We start from the raw sequence: 19950 nt of genomic DNA on the forward strand, positions 1-19950 counted from the left end.
CTCTATATTGGTGCACAGAGACATCAACAAGAAAAACTGGAAGTTCAAGTGCAGTCACAGGTCTATGACACAATCAGAATGCCATAGACTTGGTGGGACAGCACGCATGCCTGGCACGCTGCTCCACGATGGCTGGAGGCTGGGAAGATAGGCAGGGAAAAAGGGTGCAAGGGGGCTGTGCTCTACAAGAAAGCAGCTCCTTGATTGCACAGAACATCAGGATGCAACCAGAGGTACGTCTTTTGGGAGCTTCTGGGTCATGATCAGAAAGAAAGTAATGCTAGGGATGTTGTGGCAGTCAGATTCACTGCTGACCAATGGGATGAAGTGGGTAAGGCTTTCTCTAAAAAACAGAAGTTTCCTGATCTGGCTGTGGTCCTCACAGGGGATTTTAATTCCTTGCTGAAAGGTCATCATTGTGCAAGCCATCCAGGAAGTTTGTAGACTGCCTTGGTGACAATTTCCTAATGCAAATGCTGGCGAGGCTGACTAATGCTGTTCCTCACCTGCTGCTCACAAATAGTAAAGAACCAGGGGCAAACACAGCCACCAGGAGCTGCTTGGGTTGCAGTCCTCACAAAGTGATTGAGTTCAGTATCAGACCAAGGTTGGGAAGTGAGCATCAGAGTTAAGACTCTGGAATTCACTAAACTCTGGATGGTTCTGGGACTTGCTAGGCAGAATCCCCCTGATTTTCTCTGTTGGCAGTAAATTGAGTGTTGGCAACAGCACTCCTTTCAGAGACAACTGGGACTAGCTGACCTCCAGAGGTCCCTTCCAAACCATATTTCTATGACTCTGTTATATCGTACTTTTTATTCAATACTACTTGCTAATAGGGCACAATACTATCACTGCACAGAATCCTCCATTTTAGGTTCCTTACAGGCACAGAAAAGTAATGCCTGATTTTTCTGATTCTTCAGGTCAAATAGTAATATATATATATATATATATATATATATATATATATATATATATATAAAGTCAAATACTACCATTATGACCCTCCTTAGCTTCCTGTCTACTGAAATAATGTAGAGAAATTGAAGTTCAGTTCACTCACATAGATTTGTGGCACTGCTTCAGACCTTAAAATACAACCAATAAGCCTACAAATTGAGTGAATAAACCACATCAGGTCTCGGCATTAGCAAGTTGTTGCCCCCACAATGCCCTGTTACTTAGAACTCTAATTGCCTGCTTTCTGAAGACTTAGAATCTATTTGAAGAAGTCACCACTTGTAGCAAGATTTCTAAATAAAAATATACTCAGAATTTCTTTAGAATATCTGTCCTTCTTATCCATAATCCAAAATAGAGAAGATATTAAATTTAATTATTAAATAAACTATTTAGTTACAAAACCACAGAAATTTTTAAAGCAATCCAAACATCAGCTTTAATCCAAATGATATCTTTGTGACAGAGCCAAAAGCAGTAAAAGTTACTAATCAGAAACAGAAGAGAGACAAATAATATTTTGGCTAGGAGTTTAAAAACACATTTTATAATAAAAACATCTGATATTACTATATAGCATGAAGACAGTCTCAAATTTACAACTACTTTGCAAAAACTACAGGTGAGGTAAGGAGAATTTATGCCTATCTGTACACCTACTCAGCTACCAAGAGATAGCAAAGCGAGCAAAAGCAGAGCCAGTTACAAGTGACACCATATTGAAAATGTATCTACAGGGGTTTTTAGACTTTCCTTCTTACTTCCCAGCCTTCTCAGCCCTAACTTCAAAGCTGTTCCCTTCCATTGCATAGTTTCTCCAAGTATCTAGAAAAAAAGACAAATTAAAACAAAATAGCGATAGGAGAAAAACTGCCAGCAAAACCTCAACCCTGGATATGGGGAGAGCAGACTTCGGGCTGCTGAAGGAGCTAGTTAGTAAGGTCCCCTGGGAATCTGCTTTTGAAGGTATTGAGGTCCATGAATACTGGTCACTTTTTAAGGCCATCTCTTAAGAGCGCAGGGGCAGGCAATTCCAAAGTGTGGGAAGTCAAGCAAGCAGGGCAGAAGGCTGGCTTGGTTGAGCAGAGATCTTCTTCTAGAACTTGGGCAGAAAAGGAAAGCTTACAGACATTGGAAGCAAGGACAGTCGACACGAGAGCACTACAAAGATGCTGTTTGCCACTGTACAGAGAAAATTCGTCCAGCCAAAGCTCAATTACAGTTTAAGCTGGCCACCATTGTGAAAGACAACAAAAAGGGCTTTTTTAAATACGTTAACAGCAAAAGGAGGATCAGAGATAACATTTGTCTGTTATTTGATGAGGTCGGTCACCTCACAAATAGGGATGTAGACAAAGCAGAGACATTTAATGCCTTCTTTGCCTCTGTCTTTAACACTGATGATGGGCCCTGGGACTCCCGGAACCCTGTGTTGGAAGACTGTGACTGGGGGGGATGATAAACTCCCAGCCAACTCTGTACTTGTTTGAGACTTGCTGCTCCAGCTGGATGCACGTAAGTCTATGGGGCCCCGATGGGATTTGTCCCAGGATACTGAAAGAGCTGGCTGATGTTATTGCGGGACCTCTCTCCATTATTTTTCAACAGTCTTGGGAGTCTGGAGAGGTCCCAGTCAACTGGAAGCTGGCAAATGTTGTCCCAGTTTTCAAGAAAGGTAAGAAGGAAGACCCTGGGAATTACAGGCCTGTCAGTCTCACTTCAGTGCCTGGTAAAATTACGGAGGAGCTTACTCTCGGAGTTATTGAAAAACACTTGAGAGACAACACAGTCATTGGTCATAGCCAACACAGGTTCACGAGGAGAAAGTCCTGCTTAACCAACTTAATTTCCTTTTATGACAAGGTCACCCATCTAGTTGACCAAGGGAAGCCAGTGGATGTGGGTTTTTTGGATTTTAGCAAAGCTTTTGATACTGTCTCTCACAGTATCCTTCCGGACAAAACGTCCAGCACACAGCTAGACAAGTCCATAATATGTTGGGTGAGCAATTGGCTGACGGGTCGGGCTCAAAGAGTTATAGTAAACCGGCTGGCAGCCAGTCACCAGTGGGGTTGCCCAGGGCTCAATTTTAGGGCCAGTGCTCTTTAATGTTTTTTATAAATGATCTGGATGCAGGAATTGAATGTACATTAAGTTTGCCAATGATACTAAACTAGGAGGAGCTGTGCACTCCCTAGAGGGTAGAGAGGCCTCACAGAGAGATCTAGATAGACTAGGGAGCTGGGCAATCACCAACCGTATGAAATTTAACAAAAGCAAGTGCCGGGTTCTCCACCTGGGATGGGGTAATCCTGGTTATACATACAAATTGGGGGACGAGAGGCTGGAGACCACCCCTGCGGAAAGAGATCTGGGGGGTTAGGTTGATTCCAAGTTGAATATGAGTCAACAGTGTGCCCTGGCAGCCAAAAGGGCCAACCGTGTCCTGGGGTGCATCAAGCACAGCATTGCTAGCTGGTTGAGGGAGGTGATTGTCCTACTCTGCACTGCACTCGTGCAGCCCCACCTCGAGTACTGTGTGCAGTTTTGGGCACCTCAATATAAGAAGGACATCAAACTATTAGAGTGTGTCCAGAGGAGGGCAACCAAGATGGTGAAAGGTCTCGAGGGCAAGACTTGCAAGGTCACTTGGCTTGTTCATCTTGGAGAAGAGAAGGCTGAGGGGTGACCTCATCGCAGTCTACAACTTCCTCAAAGCGGGCAGTGGAGGGGGAGGTGCTGATCTCCTCTCCTGGGGACCAGCGATAGGACACAAGGAAATGGAATGAAGCTGTGACAGGGGAAGTTCAGACTGGACATTAGGAAAAAGTTCTTCTCTGAGAGGGTGGTCAGTCACTGGAACAGGCTTCCCAGGGAAGTGGTCACGGCACCAAGCCTGTCAGAGTTCAAGGAGCATCTGGACAATGCTCTTAGTCATATGGTTTAGTTTTAGGTGGTCCTGCGAGGAGCAGGGAGTTGGACTTGATGATCCTCATAGGTCCTTTCCAACTGGAGATATTTTATGATTCTGTGATTCTAAAAATTAACTTGCTACCATCATCGAGTGTTTCAACAAAGGTCCCACCTGGTTCCCAGCTTCCGAAACCTAGAAGAATTTTCCACTGTTCAATGGCAATAAGGTAACAACCTCTTGGTTGTTACTAAGCATAAAAAGAATTACACAGTTGTGCAGAAAGCCCCTATCTGATCAAACTGGTAATCAATCAAAAATTTCACTGAAACACTATTTAAGGTGCCAATAGACAGGATTAAGAAGAGGAACCATGTGACTACTGGGTTCAGTTTCTTTCTGCAGACTCCACACTCCAAGCCATGAAACTCCGCTGCAGAATGAAAACACAGTGTCACATGGAAATGACCATGCACAATGACCAAGTATGTTGAGACATTTCTTGAGGCTTCCATTCCACAAAAACTGCTTATTCTTGATACAGTAAGATTATTTTATTATCTTCATATGTGTTAAGCTTTAGTAATAGAAACCACAGGTATTTACTAGCATCAGCATTCATCATGCACCTCCAGAGATACCTATCTATCAAAAAATTACAAAACAAAGGTAAAGATTTAGGACATGCCTGTTTTGTTAAGCCAACACCCCAATAATGGAGCAGTTGCTTTGAACAGAAGAGCCATATTACTAATCACAAATTTAATAATGTATGTTAGGCTTTGAAAGCTCTTTAAAAACACTACCTAATTAACCTACACAGACAAATCCCAACAGGATGAAGACAGTGGTTTGCAGGTGCAAGCCTGGAAAAAGTATGTGAGAACACTTCCAAAGCACCACTATTCAACAAATCTATTCATCAGTGCAGTGGCATGAGCACAAGGGAAAATCTGAGTTTTCTTCAGGATGCAGAGAAATCTGTAAGGAGGATCAACAAAGAATGTCAATGGCAAACACTTCCTGTGTACTTAATCCACAGGCATTCTGGGAATCATAGAGTCCTATACTGGGGGAGGGTGGGTATACCAAGAAGTAGGTGTATGTATAGTATCTCTTCATTTCCACTTGATACCAAAGCAAAGTATGAAGAGTTGCAATCACTACTTTATTTCCAGAAATGAAGTTCAACTGAAGAGCTCTAGAGTAGAAGGCAGTAGCTTAAGTAAGCTTCCCAAAGTAAATAAAGCTTTTTAATGATGAAAAAATAACTGAAGAGAAGCATGTACTGCATATTTACATTCATTTACTTCAGCCAACTGAATACAAGTTGACTTGTAGGCGTAAGTCAGGTGATGAAGGTTGAGTTCTTTCTTGATTTGCAAAGGAAGGTAGAGCACATTTCCAAGCAGGTACGTTTGTTAAAGCAGCTTTTTAGCTGCAATTCAGTTTCGAACACATTTAAGGGCAAGAAATGGTAACATTTTAAATTACATACACCCATCTTACAAGTTGCCCTCTACGATAAATAGGACAGAGGCAGGGGGGAAGTAGCTGCAGACAGAGTACAAAGGGAAAAGAACCAAGAAGCCATCTCGTGATTAAGAAAGAACGGAGAAAAGATAGGATATCAAGATGTGCACTCTTCTCCATGTACACAGGCTGGGGCTGACGCACTCCACTCTTTGAGGCACTCTGAACCTGAAGTCCTTTGTACATAATCAGTAAAACCAGGGCAGAGGTACTAAACCCATTCAAGCAGACTAGTAAACTTAGACCTAAAGGGTAAGTGACTCACAAGAAAGTGATGCAGTGAGTCAACGGCAAAAATGTGAATTGAATTCAAAAGTCTTGGAGACAAAAGCCCATTGCTCTAATCCCTGGCCACACTGCCACACTCAGTTATATATAGTTGTGCCCACTTCTGAACAACCAAAAGGCCATGCCAGCACGGCTTTCTTTTTCCTATGGTTTCTATGCACAGCACAATGCTGAGGGACCTAAGCTAGTTTTGAACAAACCAGCTTAGATATCATCCAAACAAACTCCACTGAACAGGATTTAACAACGCAGATGAAGTGTTTTGTCAATACGTCTGTACTGTTTCTAGGATCCATGGGACACTGTACTGTGTGGACAAGCTCAGCACCATACAGTTCCACTTCAGTCAATGGCCACCTCATCTCAGCAAGTGCCGATTGCTTAATCACCAAACTGGGTATGAAAATGAAAATTATTTGGGAAACAAGATATGTTTTAAGAAAAGCAAGCCCCAAAAAAGACAATCTCGATCATATTTTCCAGTAATCTGGCAAAAAAAGCTAAAACATATTAAATTTTGTTTTAGGAACGAGTGGTGTAGATGTTTTTATCCAAATGCCCTGGAAACACAGTGCACAAAATCTGGACAAGAATACCTGTAGTGGAAAAAAAATTGCCATGGGGTACACAGATGATTATTAAAAAATTGTTCTGCAAATCCAGTCTTAGAGAACTATATGCTTTCTTTAATTGATTATGGTATTTTTAGAAAATTGTTTAAAGCAACAAAAATTATAAAAATAAACTGAGCAATAACATAAGTACAAGAAAACTCATCCTTTGTGTTTTCAGAATGTGCCTCAAGATTAAGTAAGGAAATTTGGAAGTACTCACTTCCCCATCCAGGGATGCGTAATTATTTCACAGGTATTAAAGTCTCGTAGCATCCCTGAAAGGCACACGTGTTGCTATTCACAGATGAAGAAACTTAGGTGAACTTTGTGACTTGTTTAAGATTAAACAATGACTCATAGGCAGCTAAGAATACTCATTATGTCTCCCGATTTCTGATGCCATGTTAAGACTACAAACATTCTATAAATCCTCCTGCTATCTCCCATCTGTAGCTATAAAAGTAAAAAAGACAGGCTATAAGGACAAAACTGTATTTTAAGTTGAACAAAAAGGGTTTTTTCATTGCTAGAAGCAGCTAAAAATTCTGACAAGTCAGCTTAAAAATACACACTTGGCATATGAAAAATGGGAGGATCACCTTATCTCAGTCCTTCCTAGGGTTGATAAGACTACAATTAGAGATTACTGTCTGGTCTTGGAAGATGCAACGTAACTGATAAACTTTCAGTATTTGAGACAGTGAGGTATACCAAGGGAAGATGATGACAAAAAGAATATGAAATCTTACCTAGCATTTACAATAATTCATGCACACATACCACCTGCAGAAAACTGATACTTCAGGCACTATCTCTCCAGTCCTAACTGGATCTTGGCAGAATATCTGCATCCTTTCTGAGAAAGATATTATTCTGCTGTAGAAGACCAGACCAATGTCACACCCACAAATATATATTCTGATAAGATTTGCATGTGTTAAGATTACTATAACTGAACTGAAAATTAAAAAACCTTGAAAATGTTCCTTCACAATATGCACAATTTATATCTCTGCAAATAAAATATGTACAATACTTATCAAATTCTTTCATCTTCCTCAGAAAGCTCACACAAGCACATTTTACTATGCAAGACAGAGTTCAAAAGTATACAACAAGAACACATTTACCACCTGCTCAAAACTTCATAGAAATTTAAAAGGAATTCTTCAGTGTTGGTTCCAGTTTCTGCAAAAGACTGTCACATTCTGCTTATACTAAAAACGCACAAAAGGAATCAATATCAATTAATTAATTAACCCAGATTAATTCATTGACTCTGTTCATTGCTTGACACCCCCCACATACACACGGTCTTCCTGTCACAATTCTGAGAGCAGAACAGGATGGGGAACAAGCAAGGAAGAAAGAGGAGAATGGAAAAGCTACTACAAAACAAGTGGATCTGTACCAAATGTATCCTTAATTAACTCAAAATAATGCAGTGTTTTATGAAATCACTGAAAAGATCAGTAGGGTTCGGCACCCCTCCTCACTTTGATGTGACCCAAACCACCATCAGTCCATCTAGATTTGTTGGGTTGACTTTCTGTTGGATTGGTATAGAGCACCAGCCAGTCAATGAAAGCTGCAGTTTCTCACATTCTCTAATAAACTTCATAATCCTAATCCTACAAAATGGGCTAAAGGAAAAGAAGAAAGAAAAGAAAGAAAATAATTTCTAAGCTGACACTAACATTAAAACAGCTCATTTCCTGCCTAATCCTTTAGACACGAAGGCCATACAGCCACGGACATTTTAAGAGCACAGGCCGGATATCAAGCGTGCAAGGGCAGATTCTGCAGCTGGGCGCGTGCCCAGAGCCACCGCACACTTCTTGTGCAGCAGGTATTTCACATGCCCTTTAGGCATTTTTCAGATGACGATCTCAGCTCAGAACCAACACCTTAACAAAGCATGGAATTCAGAATCAGAGCAAAATGAAAAGCATAGATTTATCTCCTTTACCCAATTTTAACCTAGGCAGCCTGCTAAGGATTAAAACAATAAAGAATCAGATAAAAGTTACAGCAGTTTGTTTAAGGTGCCAGTGCAAATGAAAAGCTGTGATTTCTATCCTACAATGGCATTTACGCAGTCTTGTCCTTTTAAACATAATGGACATATCTTATTTAAGTGACGCTTCATTTTAGCACAGGATTTTGTCTCCTTAAACTTTAATCTATAAATTTAGAGCACAAGAAAAATTATTCTCCATTCTAAATATTGTACGCACATAGAGGAAAAAGAAATTTTTTTGCTTCTACCATATGTCTTTACATTGAACCCTTCTACCTCATATGTCTCATTCATTCCTTTGAGAGACAAATGCAGGACTCCAAAGGTGATACTAATCTTGATGTGAACTCTCCAGACTTACATCACGGGAAGTAGTCAAGTTCTTGCTGTTTTCCTCTCCTAGAAATGATTTCATGCTGTGTATGATATTATCTTTTCTCTGTTGCCGAAATTTCTTCTCCTCATCACACAGAGCCATGCTGAACCGGAGATCAGTTGAAGAGCTATTTTGCAAAACAGACAGGCTTTAACAAAAGGCATAATTCAAAACAGAATTAAAAATATCACCTAGGGAAATGAATGGAAGTAAGAGTAAATTCCTCATTAACTTACATAAGATGAAATAAAATAAAATTATGGTTAGTCATGCAACACAATTGCATCAGCTGATTTAATAGAGTGATGGACACAAAGAACAATGGCACGCTGCATCTTTAAGACGTGTATTTGATATAGAAAACTCAATTGTTCACAGACTAATGAAAACAAAACACAAAATATGCAGCTTCTAGTGGTGTATTATGTGGTCTTAAAAAATACTAAATTAAAATAGAGCAAGTGAGATCACCACTCACATACAATTATAAATTTACAGTCTAGAAATTTGAGTTCTCTGCTTATCCACTGAACAAAGAACTGCAATGAAAAAAGTTCACACATTCCTACTAACATATACTCTCCTTAAGTTAGAGGTTCATGTTAAGGGAGGAGAGGATAACTTTGACTCTTTATTCATTCAGTCTTACAATCAAAAACTGTATGGAACTTAGCAAAAATTGTACTGGTGGCTACAGGAATAAGCCTTTTTCTCTAGTTTTTTCCCACATTGTGTGATCAAAAGTGTACATAGGGCTGCATGAAGACCTCAGTTCTGTACTTAAATAAAAGCTACAACTTCAGCTCCCACTTCTCATTTCGGGTATCAAGGCAGGATAAACAATTTGAACTGCCACCGCATTTGGGCTAGTTAACTCCTTGAGCCTGTATGTCATTCCACGAGTTTGAACTACAATACCTCTAACAGACAGCAACGAGGAGGAGTGTACAAATTTGTCCTGGTACCTGCCTCACTGAATTCCCATATTTACAAAGATGAGCTAAAACTGTTTGTGGATACTTTGACATGTTAGTTACAAGGCAGCATTTTTAAGAGTCCTTTATGAAAAACATACAATTGTGAAATGGATCTATTTAGGCACAGATAATAATTCTTCAGATTTTTTAAAAACCTATTAAGTAATTAAATAATGGGATTAAGAAAAAGGGGGAAAAAGACTGCCTAGAAGCAATGTTCCATGAAGGTATATATGATACCATGAACAAGAGGTCCACACAGAATCCAAAATCCATGTGGCCATCCGAGAATGACAGAGCAGAACTTGATCAGATCCTTTTGTTTAAAATATTTCAAAGCCTACTGCCTAAGAGCAGCAAGACATAGCCAAGCATCTTCTGTTAATTTAATGTCAGAGATATGAAATACTTGTAATGTACAAGCCCTGGAAGGTTTAGGGGTGGTCTCAAGGACCACCCACATACACATCCCTACTAGTAGAAAACGATGAGCAGAAATTATCCCTGGGGGATGTTTGTCAGTCTCCAGAGTCATTATGAAGGAGTTCTACATTCACAGTTACAGTGCTCAGCACTGCTATTTATAGTTACAGACTAAAAAAGACTCTTTAAATGCCTTGTTCTCAGTAATTAATTTTTAGACTTAAAATATATTTTTCTGATTATGCCTCAAGGTGATTTTTGGTCTTTCACCTAGATAGGCTAAGAAAGAGGGAGAAAGAAAACTAGAGAGAAGAAAAAAAAAAGGGAAAAAAAAGGTAGCCATCCGCTTAGCTTTACACATGGTGAAATCTTGGCCCTACCAAGATCTTCACCTTTGACTTCAGTACTGCATGGTATTAACATTCAAATACATTTCAGGGGCAGCTTTGTAATGACTATCACATACGCTGAAAGTTAACATGAGACACATAGTTACCACAGAAGGTAAAATAATGAGGATAACGGCTGAACCTGATGTCTATGAGTTTATTAGAGAAAAAGCCCTTGAAAAGGAAAGCACTTAACATAAACCAGGATGAGAAATTCATATATGATGGCCTTGTTCCTGCAAACATTTGAAAAGGGCACACCTATTAGTACAAATAATGGTGTTTAAGTCAATGATAGAATTACAATGTGAAAACAACCCTCAATTTTAAAATCTCCTGACTTTACAGTACTTGGTATTTCTATGTTAGAACAAGGAATTTTTGCACTCTACCTGACTTGTTTGTAAGAAAATTCTAACAAATAGAGTAAAATAAAAAATACCTTTGCTGCTAATATATTTTCCACTTTTTTTTTTTAAATATGAGATACTTACCATACTTCAAGAGACAATTCCAAAGTCATTTCTGTGACCTAAACAAGAAATATTTAAATATGGTTACACCACTTACAGAGGGAAAAAAACACAAACACACCTGGAACATAAACTATTACTGTCAGAATTTTTCTTTAAATCACTTTTTTTAAAAAGGAGGACATTTCTGAAATACATGAATGAGTTTCTTTTCTACAGAACTTTTTTTAAAAGCACACAATGTGATTCCAAAATACTCCACTAGCACTGAATACAGTAGAAAATGCTACTAGGTCCTGACTTTCATTCATCAGATCCCATTTTCTTGGCTTTCTTCCACTGACAATCACTTTTTGACAGTGCTATTCATCTTTGGCCTGAAGGGATCTAATTGTCTTCACACACTTACGATCCTTTTTTTCTACTGCCAGCCACAGTCTATCTGCCACTTGCTTCCCAGTTCACTGGGTAAGCTTCATACTCAACTCGTATCTGAAACAAAGACTTGTAAGGGAATGACTGCTCTGTGTTCCACATGAGGCACCAAGTGTCTTTCCACAGTTAAATGTGCTTAAATTATCAATCAGGAAGAGTGATTGCTTACAAATGCAAGTAAACTAATAAATGTCACTACATAATTATTTCACTTGCAGACCACATAGAACTACCTGACCCACAAGCTATAGGTTGGTCTCCTCTGCCTTTCACAGAGCACTTAAAGGGGTTCCCTGCAGGCAAAAGGTTAAAAAATGATGGTTAAAGTTAGGCAAAATTCAAGAGTACGAGTTTGCTAGAACTAAAACAGAACAGACAAGCATCTTCATCTCCCTGAGCTCTCTCATATGCAATAGTGACCAACAGACTGATACAGCCTTGTAGGAGTGTGTAAGGCTCACACACAGTGTCTTGTTTCACTCTGCCTCTAACTATAAACGGATTATCCTCCTCGTTTGTAGTATGTGATCACTAGGAACGGAGCTAGAACACCTCAGACTGAACGTCTGCTTGACACTTATACAGAGTAGTTAAGGATATGGAAGTGCAAAGCTGCCTCATCTGGCCTCCCTCATCCCGCGTACCTGCCGATGGGCCAGGTAAAACCTGGCACTCCACTCCTGCCCTCTGAAATAGGAATTGTAAATGAGGTAGCATATTAGCAGGGTGGCGGGAGAAAGAATAGGCAAAGAAATAACAAAGGGAGAACATGAAGAAACAAAGTGAAGAGTCATTTACGGAAATACTTCAAAGACAGGGTAGTAATTACATTATTCCAGCACCTGGTATTACTAATGTAGAAAGCACTTCAGAAACCACGCAGTGATCCAATGGTTGAGAAAAATGTACGCACATGGTATTAAATAAATCCTTGAAGTGAAACATTGCAATAGGGAAGTAGCATGCCATTTTCTATACCTTATATAGACTGCCACAGAAATCTCAGGAATACACGTTGTGTATACAAGTTGCCTACATTGGGCTCAACCTGACGATGTTCCCTTACCATTTGCTTATAAATTTCAGAGTGTATTTGGCTTTTTTCACTGATTTTTTTACCCTATATACTCTACCAGGCTTTGCTGAGTGCTGATGAGAAGTTAAAGCATATCTGTGATGTGGCAAGGCCTTATATTATTGGCATGAGCTTTGTACACTGTGTTTTCAGAATTTATTCATCAGCTCTTTCTCACTACCTCACCTCATGCCTGGCAGAACTAGGCATCTGCAGTCAGCCCACATTCTGGAAGCCCAAGTTACTGAAGCACTTAGTGAAGTAAATATGCAGAAACTTCAAAAAATGCAGTAGCTTAAAAAAAAGGGAAAAAAAATGAGGGTATCAAAATTCCAACTGTCATAAGGCTATACCTAATTAAATGCTAAATCTTACATATGAAACTCTCAGATTTCCAATAAATAGGCCTTAATCAGTTATTTGCTGTAACCACACTTTTAAAGTTATATCACATGGAAAACAGCAGAGCAGGCACAAATCGAGACCTCTGATCATATAATAAACCATAGCCCAAAACAGAAATGCAGACAGTATTTATACATATAGTATATGCATACAACATATACACATATAAAGATAATCAGATGTGATGCATGCAACTACAAGTACTGAATTATGTTCAGAATGGCCTGCGATATGTTACTCTAATAAATGACGATATTTTAATATGTGCAGAACAAGCTCAATTACACGCAGATTTAACAACAATTTCCAAGAGTCACTGTGCAGGCAGACAATCTCTGTTCAACTGACTCTATCAGTTTTATATACGTGTTTAAAGAGAATAATCCAATTGGGACTTGCCTTTTTTTTTAGAGCATTCACATACATTAATGCATTATTGCATTTTAACTAGGACTGTGTTACAACAAGCCATTTATTGAAAGTGAAACATACAATAATAAAAAAATTTCTTTTAGCTTTCCGGAAGCCACAGGCATCAGTAGTAGAGGTAATATACTGACCAGTAAAATCTGTGTAACCTCTCATGCTAACAAAGACCATTAAACTAAATTGAACCAAGCGGTGCAGAAACTGGTTTAGCAAGCAGAAGTTTGAAACTAGACTTTTAAAGAGGATTCTCTCAGAAGAGACACTAAGGCCTTCAGTGGCACTGCTTAATTCTCCTCTCAGCAGGACTGTAAGAAGATAAATACGGTGCCTTTAGGCCAGTACTCTGTGTTTAACCATGAACAACAGTGAATGCTTAGAAAAGGAGCTTCAGAACAGGATACGCAGAGAAAAATCCTCACCTGAGATACCCTGTCCTGTGCCCCCACATATTCAGCTATTTCCTGACTGAAAGGCTGCCATCCTTACCCCTTCCATGATATATTCTAATCCCTTCTTGAATTCAAAACTTAACTCTATATTAAGAAAACACATACATACATAGTACTGAGGTAGACTGATGGGATCAGAAATAGTCTTGGATTTCCTTTCACCTAGGAACATGTACTTCTGACGAGTATCAAGAGCAGGCCAAACGTTTTTCTTATGCTTCAACAAAATGGCTGAGGGAATACTCCGAGTAACATCAGACCCAGTGAGAGTCCTTAGAACACATCACTTAGCCTTTATAAACACCATCCTCTATTGATTTGTGAAGAAGCTTTATCTAACCAGAATGTGGCACAGATAAAATTCAGACACCTGATAAAGGACTGAAATGTGGTACAACCTGGTCCACACAATAGTTTAGGTCTCTCAGTTCAGGTCCTCTTTTAAGAACTTTCCATCATGTTCAAAGCTGCACCAACACAGGCAAAGCTATGAATGTTGCAACTTACATCATTGAAAGTTAACTGGACCTCCTTCTTCTCTCCCAGTTTCAGAGAAGATATAGGAAATGTGGAGGTGCCAAGAGTCTCATCCATAACGTAGTTGGCATCCATCAAGGTAACCTAGAAAAGATACATGGGTATTCAATTCTACTTTGATAAATCCCTTTTTCATTCCATACAGCCTATGCCTAAAGTAAAAAAAAAATTATATGGAAAAGGAACAGGCCTAACCCAACCCAGTCAACATCCAGTGCCAACAGACATGTTCTTTTAAAACAGGATAAGCTCACATGTAGTGTAGGTGGCACCTTCAAGGCATTCAATTGCATGAGTACAACAGTATCATTTACAAAGGGTTTTTTATCCGAGCACCTTTCTGTCAGTAAATCTCACCACCTTTCTAAGCAGACATAGTAACTTCAAATTATACATATAAAAGATATAATTACTTCAAATTTCCAGTTAGTAAAACTTCTCTATGGAGAAACTTACATGGTTTTAAATGTGATACGCCAAAAAACATACAGCAACTTTTCAGTGAAGATAGAATCCATCCTAGCCTTGTATCTACAGACCAAGATTTTTATAGCAATGATTTGGCAAAATGTGCAGCATTCCAAATTACACAAAGCTTTTCTTCGTATCCAGCCAGACCTTCAAGTCTCTTCTCATATTCTCCATGTCAGAGCATATACCTTTTCAAAATGTGGTACTATCCAAAGATGTACGTGGATACCGCAGAACACTGTTCAATGCTTTTGCTCTAATCCATGTGGGTCTACGTCTAGCAGTCTTTTTTCTCAGTGGCAGCCTTCCAAGTTTTCAAGTAAGATGTTCAGAAGAATTTCAAATTACCATTTACATGGTTTCTATGAAATGAGTCCTCCAAACTCATTTGGCTTACGATTTTTTTCCACTTTGTGGAATTGTATCTTCTAAAATATCATGTTTGCGGCTTGGACCAAATCTTTTGCATAAAACAAATGGAATCAAGATACAATCACTTGAATAACTAGTTGCTACATCTGGGTTCAGCCTGTTCTCAGCTTTAAAGAATCTTCTTCATCCTGTGCCACAAGCAACCCTTTGAAATGATGAACTGTATTTTAGGACAGAACTCATTATTTTAATGGCATCTACATTCTTCTGTTTCCTTGCAGAACTCTATGCCCATTGCTGTAATCTCTGAGGGCTGTCTTTGAAAACCAAATAGCAATAGCAACAACTTCTTAATGGGATTTTGGAGACCTTCTTACACTTCAGAGTGAAAACTGCACTTGGGATAGAGTTAAAGATTTAGATTAAAATAATCTGAGGAGTTGAGAGGATTGTGGAGTCTGTGTGAGCTTGGGAATTCACAAAGAGCTTTTGGGTGGGTAGGTGGTTTCACAGATTTGAATTCTGACACTGCACTCCACGAAGAATCCAAAGGCTCTGCTGGGCACTGCATGTGTGTACAACAATGGGAGAACACAAACATCAGTTTTAACCTAAAGGCTATACCTTTCATGGTGAAGAGAATGTTTACCGTGAACACCACATATATGTGTATGCAAATATACATATCAACGAGGTCCACAATTAACCATGTGTCTCAGAAACCAGCAACAGCCTTTAGTTATTGTAAGGATACATTTCCAAATTCTGCTTATAATCAACCTTGTTGTGTTCTGTTACAGGAGATAGATACTTGCAGAACCTGGCAGTATGCTATGGCCATACTGTGCTGGAAATCAACAGCATGCCAGCTCATGCAATCCTGTACTTTATAACAACTGCATATAACCATGCTAAAAACTGAGAAACATCTTACAAAATGTTAGCCAAATTACAAAAGATGTTTCAGTAACTGGGGGTTCTCACTCTGGTGGGAAGTGAGCTAGTCACATTGTTACCACAGAAGGGAGCGAATGACCCAGGCCTCCACATGGTCAAATGTATCTGAGATCATGTAACAGTAAGAAATTAATGCCTTGCCAGCATTTCAACTTCTTCACATCAGAATGCATAAACATACAGAGTATAAGAGGTGGTACTGTTCCCAAGAAGGCATCAGGTAAGCCGCTTGCTGTTTGTGAGTTAAATTTATCCTTTAAAAATCCTTGAACCAAATTTTGTACTCAACAAATTCATACATTACTAGGGAAGCTGCCTAAGTGTAACTACAAGCAGAATCTGACCCAGTCTTTATACAATGCCAGTAAAACCAAGGGACTGTACTTTAACTATTATTTGCTATTCCTCAGTTTACCATTCTGCTCATCTTTTGAAGATCATGAGAGCTACTATAGATCACATCAATTATTTAGCCAGCTGTAGCTCCTGCAGATCTTCCAAAAAAAGCACAGCATCTGCAAAGAGACAGGTAAAACTCTCTGCCCCAGGACTTCTGTTAGAATCCACAAAGGCTTTATCAGGTGAAATTGAAATCATTTTTAGTTCCCATACTGCAACAAAAGCAGGTTGATGAACCCAAGTTCTTCTTTTCTTCTTCCTATTTCGACAAATGCTTTCTCACAAAGAAGCCAGAATCACTCCATTCCTCTTTTTAATTCCTGATATCTATTTGCCTGACTTATTATTGGAAAGCAAGAACTAAGTTAGAGATTTCAAACTTTTCTCAAGTTTCACGTGGCCAGTTTGTATGTCTATGACCAAAACATTTAGTAAGAATCAACTCAGGTGACTGTTGCACCTGACCAGCTGGTGGAAGCTATTTTGGGTAATCTGCTTTCTGCAAAGCTGTAGTGAAGTTATTGTGAATTCCCTAGTATTGCTGTCTCTTGTGCAGGATGCATATGATAGTTCTTCATGCTCCATTGAGCTGATCGTGGGATTCTTCCTCCCCGAACTGTAGAACCTACCCCTCTCCCCGGGAACACAGGGAACCTTGTAGGAAGCACAATTCAATTTTCAGATCTTGAACAGTTTATGTTCAAGAGATTATGGTTACTAGCTCAATGAAAAGCTTCACAGGCTTTAACCTCTGTCCCAGTTGGCCATTTAGACTGAAACTCCATAAGCTTGGATCAGAAGACTTCACATGTTAGGGCCATCCTCTACGAAGAACCAAACTAACAAAGGACTATAGATAACCTTAAATGCTTGCCATGCCCACTTATAAAATACTTACACTTAACACTCACCTTTTGTATATAACCCGGAAAGGCTTAACGTACTGAGACTTAATGGTGGCTTAGTCAACAAGCCTGCACATGGAATAAGAGTACCCAAAACATCACTGGGTGGGCTACTCGGCCCTTGGCTCCAGGCATAGGGGAGACAGCAGAACCATGCTTCTGCTTTCTGTCTCCTCAGGGAGAAGCAGGGAATGGGCAGAGACTTGACTTTACCCCCACCTATTCACTGTCCATAATAGCTGAGACAGTGTAGGAAGCAGGGAGAAAATAATTTATGGCTGATGTGAAGAATAGTAAGCTACTATTCCTCAGGAGCAGTCCGAGAGATGACTCAGAGGCATATCTTGTAATGACTCTCAAGGCTACCCCTTGAATAATACAATTTATACAACACCTGTTGCTTAGCACCATGCCTAAAGGCAAAAACCAGCCTTTAACGTTTAAAAAAAAGTTGTAATCTTGAGACAACAGATGCCATACATGTACAAGCTACTGTTATTTTAACCTTCCAGACATTGTACATTTTCACAGATGCAGCTCAGCCATGTGATTTACCTCAAGAATATTCTCTTGGTTGGGATCCAAAATGAACTCAAAGGTCTCGTTCCACACAGGATTCACATCATTATTGAAATGTTTCGTTCTCTTCCTGCAGTCAGGGGCGGATGGGATGAACAGCTCCACATAGGGATCTGGAGTGTCAACTACAGAGCAAAATAGATGTTCAAGTTAGGTAAAACTCCAGTTTGGGTTGTAATAATCAATACAATTATGTGAATCCACAGATCACCTCATGGTCTATGACAGAAAAATATTCAACTATATAAATTACATAAATATAATGACATGAATGATACAATGATATTAACAATCTCCCAAAAAGAAACAGACATTATGCTTTTAAGAGGGGAGGAGAAAAGCTTTGAACAAACAGAATGGCACTGGGACTGATTCAAGTTTATTGGAAATATGTATACTTCCACCAGGCAGTGGTAATTATTTTTAAAAGCTTTTACCCCTTCCTCTCTTCATAGCCTTTAATTACTTTGGCTTGTGTCACAGAAGTAAGTATTCCACAAAAACAGACTTCAGTTAATGAAAACAAGCAACTTGGTAGACAGTTTGGGATCCTCTTTCACCTTTGCTGGTTTGGCAATCACAAAGGAAATCAGTCGGGCCACTTATGTACTGCTAAACACAGCGTAAGGAGAGCTGTTCAAATCTGAAGCCACTGCCATCACCAGAGCTTTGTGGAGGTTACCACAGAATCAAGATCTTATTTACACAGTATATTTGAATAACAACTGTGCAGAACACTAACTGAAAATAAAGAAACATATGCCAACCATAGCTAATTAGAATTATCAGTGGGAGAAAAATGCACATTGACAAAACTCATCTGATGTGTCTAATAATAGCCATTCCTGAGAGCAAAGAATGCATTGCTGGCAGCCCTAAAAATCCTACTTTTCCAACCGGTTAAAGCATGTAATTTTTTTCTGTCCAATGAGGTTTTTTCTGTCCGATGAGATTTTTTTTCTGTCAAATTGGGCCAAGGCTGATGTAGTCCTTTACAGATTTCTCTAAAACATTGCTCAGGTGCTTCACAGGAAAGCATGGGAAGTTATTTCTGTGGTTTTGGTGATCATGAAAAGCTACCTGCTCTGCTGTGGTAAAACACGCACATCTTTCCAGCATCCTCTCTTCAAAGTTTGTCCTCTGCTTTAGTGAAACATTTTCAAGCAAATACAATACCCACCACAAACAAGAATCCTTTCCTTAAAGGTCTCTTGTTGAAAGAGATTAAAACCCATTACTAGGTAAAACAGGTCTGAATATTCCTCCTTGTACACACTTTAAGTCTAAAGATACTTTTTTCAGCAAAGCCAAATGATTTTAGAGACTCTTGGATTTCAATAAAACGTTATCAGTGAGATTGCTGAGGCCCAGAACCACATGGTCATTTCAGCTGGGAGAAGGAGGGAAAGAGCAAAACGAAAAAGTTTGATACTTTCAAATGGGAATCAATCATCTTTTGGAAAAAAAACAACCAAACAACCAAAAAAAGGCTTTCTGAAACCACTCAGGAGGTTCTGTACGTGTACCAGGGCAGAACGGAAAAAAAACTCAAAACGTTTGGCCTCCTGGCAATTCTAGTGGGGAACATCAGCCAGACCTAACGTGCCTTCTGATGCCATCACCAAACATAAAAGATACTGAACTTACCCACAAAATACTTCAAATATCCCTGGAGATGCAGAATAATACACAAGGGTCATGCTTTGAATTAAGTATTCCTCTAGCTAGGGAAACTTTAGGGACAGTAAACAAACCTTCCTCTAGACTCAGGCTCCCTCAATTAAAATTTTGTATGTGAATAGACTTTGTGGTTCAAAGATTTCACTGTGTGAGAATTTCCTTGGACTGCTACAACACTCCCCAGAACTTCTTAGAGAGTTTTACACTGTGCTCCGTATCTGTGGGGCTTAGCTAATTGCTACTATTTGGCAGGTCACACTGCTACCTGTATAATTAACAAGCAGCTATTT

General features: G+C 39.3%; 1 protein-coding gene across 4 annotated transcripts in view; it reads right to left on the reverse strand.

Moving 5' to 3' along the window:
• Nucleotides 1-19950, reverse strand: part of PLA2G4A (phospholipase A2 group IVA) — a 106067-nt gene that overhangs the window by 32244 nt on the left and 53873 nt on the right. For all 4 annotated transcript variants that reach the window (XM_076339549.1, XM_076339546.1, XM_076339548.1 and 1 more), the window contains 4 exons: nt 17957-18105; nt 14268-14381; nt 10989-11026; nt 8691-8832 (listed from right to left, as the gene is read on the reverse strand). In XM_076339549.1, the coding sequence (XP_076195664.1) occupies nt 8691-8832; nt 10989-11026; nt 14268-14381; nt 17957-18105 (443 nt within the window). The remainder of the gene's footprint in view (nt 1-8690; nt 8833-10988; nt 11027-14267; nt 14382-17956; nt 18106-19950) is intronic.

Source organism: Aptenodytes patagonicus, chromosome 5 (assembly GCF_965638725.1).
Source record: "Aptenodytes patagonicus chromosome 5, bAptPat1.pri.cur, whole genome shotgun sequence".
Classification (NCBI taxonomy): domain Eukaryota; kingdom Metazoa; phylum Chordata; class Aves; order Sphenisciformes; family Spheniscidae; genus Aptenodytes; species Aptenodytes patagonicus.